The sequence below is a fragment of the Camellia sinensis genome, chromosome 1 (assembly GCF_055761805.1).
Source record: "Camellia sinensis isolate YWXY chromosome 1, ASM5576180v1, whole genome shotgun sequence".
Taxonomy (NCBI): Eukaryota; Viridiplantae; Streptophyta; class Magnoliopsida; order Ericales; family Theaceae; genus Camellia; species Camellia sinensis.
In genome coordinates this window covers 68,028,729-68,032,403 of record NC_138961.1, presented here as the reverse complement: position 1 = coordinate 68,032,403, position 3,675 = coordinate 68,028,729, and the positions used below count along the sequence as shown (strand labels likewise).

At 34.0% G+C, this 3,675-nt stretch overlaps 1 protein-coding gene across 1 annotated transcript; it reads left to right on the top strand.

The window, feature by feature from the left end:
• Positions 1–1,614: 1,614 nt before the first annotated feature.
• On the top strand, positions 1,615–2,826 carry LOC114321047 (F-box protein At5g07610-like). The gene has a single exon (XM_082890855.1). The coding sequence runs from the start codon at positions 1,615–1,617 to the stop codon at positions 2,824–2,826; it is 1,212 nt and encodes a 403-aa protein (XP_082746981.1).
• Positions 2,827–3,675: the final 849 nt, after the last annotated feature.

Genomic DNA, 3,675 nt, shown 5'->3' with positions numbered 1-3,675 from the left:
TTTTATCTTTTTTCCATCACATCACTTCTCTACTTTTCTGTACATCTTTTCGTAAAAAGACAAAAAAATGCACTTATTTAAATCATCCTAAACAATCCCTAAGTTTCCAAGGAACTTTTTGAGAAGACTCAACATACAAGTTTAAATCAGATTGTACTCCTTCAAAACCAATATACAACAACTCCAAAGACTCCAAAAACAAAAATAAAATATTAAGCACACCTTCCAATAGATTAAAACACCCAAGTGTTATAGTATGTATGAGTGTGTGGTGAAATCTATAAAACTAGTCAGACATATGAATGTCTGTATCCATGTGTATTTTTTTATTTGTTTTAGCAGAGAGCATTTTTGTTCTTTATCTTTTTATCTTTTTTTTTTTTTTTTTCTTTTGAGGGGAGGTAGTTGATCGTTGTTGTTTGATGATGATGATGAATGTTGTTGATGAAGAAACAAATTTATAATAGACAAATATTTCAACAGATATGGAGAGAAAGAAAGATATTTCAATAAATAGGAAAAAAAATGAACATATATGTTGTTGTTGTTGCTGATGATGATAATCATGAAACATATGGCAACAGATAGAAAGACAGAAAAAAAATAAAGATTTGAATAGATAGGGGCTTGATATTTCAACAGACAGCGAAAAATGAACAGATAATAAAATTTAGATAGATGTTTGAACAGGTAAAGAGAAAAAATTGAACAGATAAGGAAAAACATTGAATAGATAGATATAAATTTGAACATATAGGCAAAATTTTGAACAGATAGGAAATGTTTTTGCACAAAGAAGAAAAAAAATTGAACAGATAACCAACGAAAGTCAACAGATATATTAAGAGATAAAATTGAAAATAAAATATCATGCAAAACAAACAAAAAAAAATTTTTACCAAACCATTCCATAAATGATGGAAATCTCTCACTAATAAAAAAAATCACTGAACATAATGGCTTACAACATTTTTATATTAGATTTATCACCAATTTACTCAATAAAAAAAAAATCCTATAATTAATCATATATTTTTTTTATTAAAAAAAGAATGATTACTAACATAGAAGTAACTTTTTTCTCAAAATGATTAAAAATGAAAAAAAAATATTATTATAAACAAATAATTTTTTTTTTATAATAAAACTTGGTTATTACTATTTAGAGTTTGTTTGGGGGTGTTATACAAGCAATTTTTTTTTTTTTTTTTTTGGATTTGGTGGTGTTACATTTATCAATTAGTATATTAACTAGTATATTAATACTAGTTATGACATTATTATTGACCCCACTTATTATATAAATTATAATTATTAAAAATATCTTAAATTATATTACATCATTAATTGGTACACTAATTGATACATATAGTATTATTCTTTTAAGTCACATCAACATTTTACTTTCCTATATATATCTTTTTATAAAAAATTAAAAAATATATTTAATTAGATCATTCCAAACAATCTTAGACTCTAAACCTAACTTAAAATTTATTCCTAGCACACTAAAACTATTTAGTTTTGAATAACAAAAAAACGTATTTTGGTCAAATAGCTCAGAAAATTTTCTTCAATCCCAAATACAAACATGCTGCTCAATTTTCTGTAGAAATGGCCGACGCCTCGACGGCCAAGCGCAACCCCAACCCCTCATCGTCGGAAACAGTGGCAAACAACGACGATCTGTTGAATCAAATCCTACTATATCTGCCGATACGATCACTCCTCCGATTCAAATCTGTATCCAAACACTGGCTCTCTCTCATCACCAACCCCCACTTCCTTTACCTCCGAACCACCCACCCAAACCCCCGACCTTCCGGCCTCTTCTTGTACCGCTATTCCCACCAAATCCATCCTGATTTCGATTTCCTCTCTCTCCTCAATTACGAATCCCCATCAAAACCCCCTTTCAAAGCCCTAACTTTCGTCCACGATCCCTCCGATTTGCGAATTTTACAGTCCTGCAATGGTCTCTTACTCTGTCGAGGTCTCCATTTATACATCTATAACCCTACTACTAGTCAATTCGCTACTCTTCCTCAACCTCCTCGCCGTGTTCTCGCACCTCTACGCTGTTACACTACCTTTTATGCTTATAATTTAGCTTTTGATCCCTCCAAATCGCCTCACTACAAAGTTGTTTCTGTTAATTTCTCTTGTGGATTGCCTGATCATTATGAACTCGAGATCTATTCTTCCGAAACTGGGATCTGGTCGCCCTCCGGTGACCCTTTCATCGGTGATGTTAGTTTCAATCTTGGTGTGTTTTGGAATGGTGCTCTTCATTGGATTTCCACCTCAGGTGGCGATTCTTTGTATTTCAATGTCGACAAAGAGCGTCTTGAAACAATGCCGATGCCTCCTATCCCGGATGGTTGGGAGGAGAGGAGGCTCAGGTATTTTAGGGAGTCTCGTGATCATTTGCATCTCATTGAGATTTACGGTCCTCACACTACGCAATTCAATGTGTATGAGATGGAGAGGGACTACTGTGGGTGGTTTGTCAAGTACCGGGTTGATATTGATGCGATTCCGAATGCATTTCCGGAGATGATTCGCAGCTCACTTGATCCGTCGGACTTGTATTACTATCAATTTGTCATACTGGATCTTATTCGGGAAGAGAACGATGAGGAGTCATTTTTAGTGCTGCACATACCTGGTAAGGTCATACGGTATAATTTTCGGGACAAGAGTTTTAGAGAGCTGTTTGATGTTCCTCGTTGCCCTGATAATGAGTGTTTTTCTTTTGAAGGTTCGTTAAATTTTAGTGGATGGTTTGACGCTTTTGAATTCATTGAGTCTCTGGCATATGTTTGACATTGTTTCCTACTCAAAATCCTTTGTGGTTCACCTGTTTTATGATGTCTATGTTGTGTTTTCAATTGTATAACTTGATTACAAGAATAATGCACCAATTGCCTAAGAGTTATTTGAGGTCGGTTCATTTTGCTTCCGGTTATGTGAATGTTTCATGGAATGTCCTTTGATAACCAGAGACAAAATGGGGGTTGAGTTTTTTTGATTAATCTGGATTAGGATTAACAACCAAGTATTCAGTATGACTCCTTGTTACAATTAGCAGGTCTGATGTTTTCTATTTTTGTTTTAAAGTAGTCTGGTTTGCAGTAGGAGAACCACTCCAAACTATTCTTTGATAATTGTCAGGGGAGAGAGAATTTTAGATGGAAGTAAGCCAAGGTCTAGCAACTAAGAACAGGCTAAGTGAATAATTACACAGCCTTTAGTCTCTTACAAGAATGTGGATTGCTAGATGGCCTAATCTGTATCTCTACTACTGCTGTGATCATCGTATTTTAGTATCTTAGGATGACTTTGCTAAGTTGTTGACTTCTTAAATTGTAATCTCATAGAATGCAACAAAAGAGAATAACAAGTGGCTACTAGCTTATGTTTGTCATCAAATCTGTAAGTTGAGAAAATGCAGTCAAGAAAAATTGAGTACAACCTCCGGTGGAGCAGCTATGTTTAACAAAAATTTAAGCAGTTAGGTAGCATGAATTCTCGGTTGAGAGGTGCCATTGCCAGCTATAAGAATGGGAGAAGCTGAAGCAATTTAGGAAATACCTATGTGCATAAACCAGGGACTTTGACATGGGGAAAAAATGAGGAAAGAATGGATGTGGTGACAACAAAATTTTAGCTTTG

Excerpts from the sequence above, each read along its gene's own strand:
- LOC114321047 (XM_082890855.1), top strand. The coding sequence starts at position 1,615 with ATGGCCGACGCCTCGACGGCCAAGCGCAACCCCAACCCCTCATCGTCG.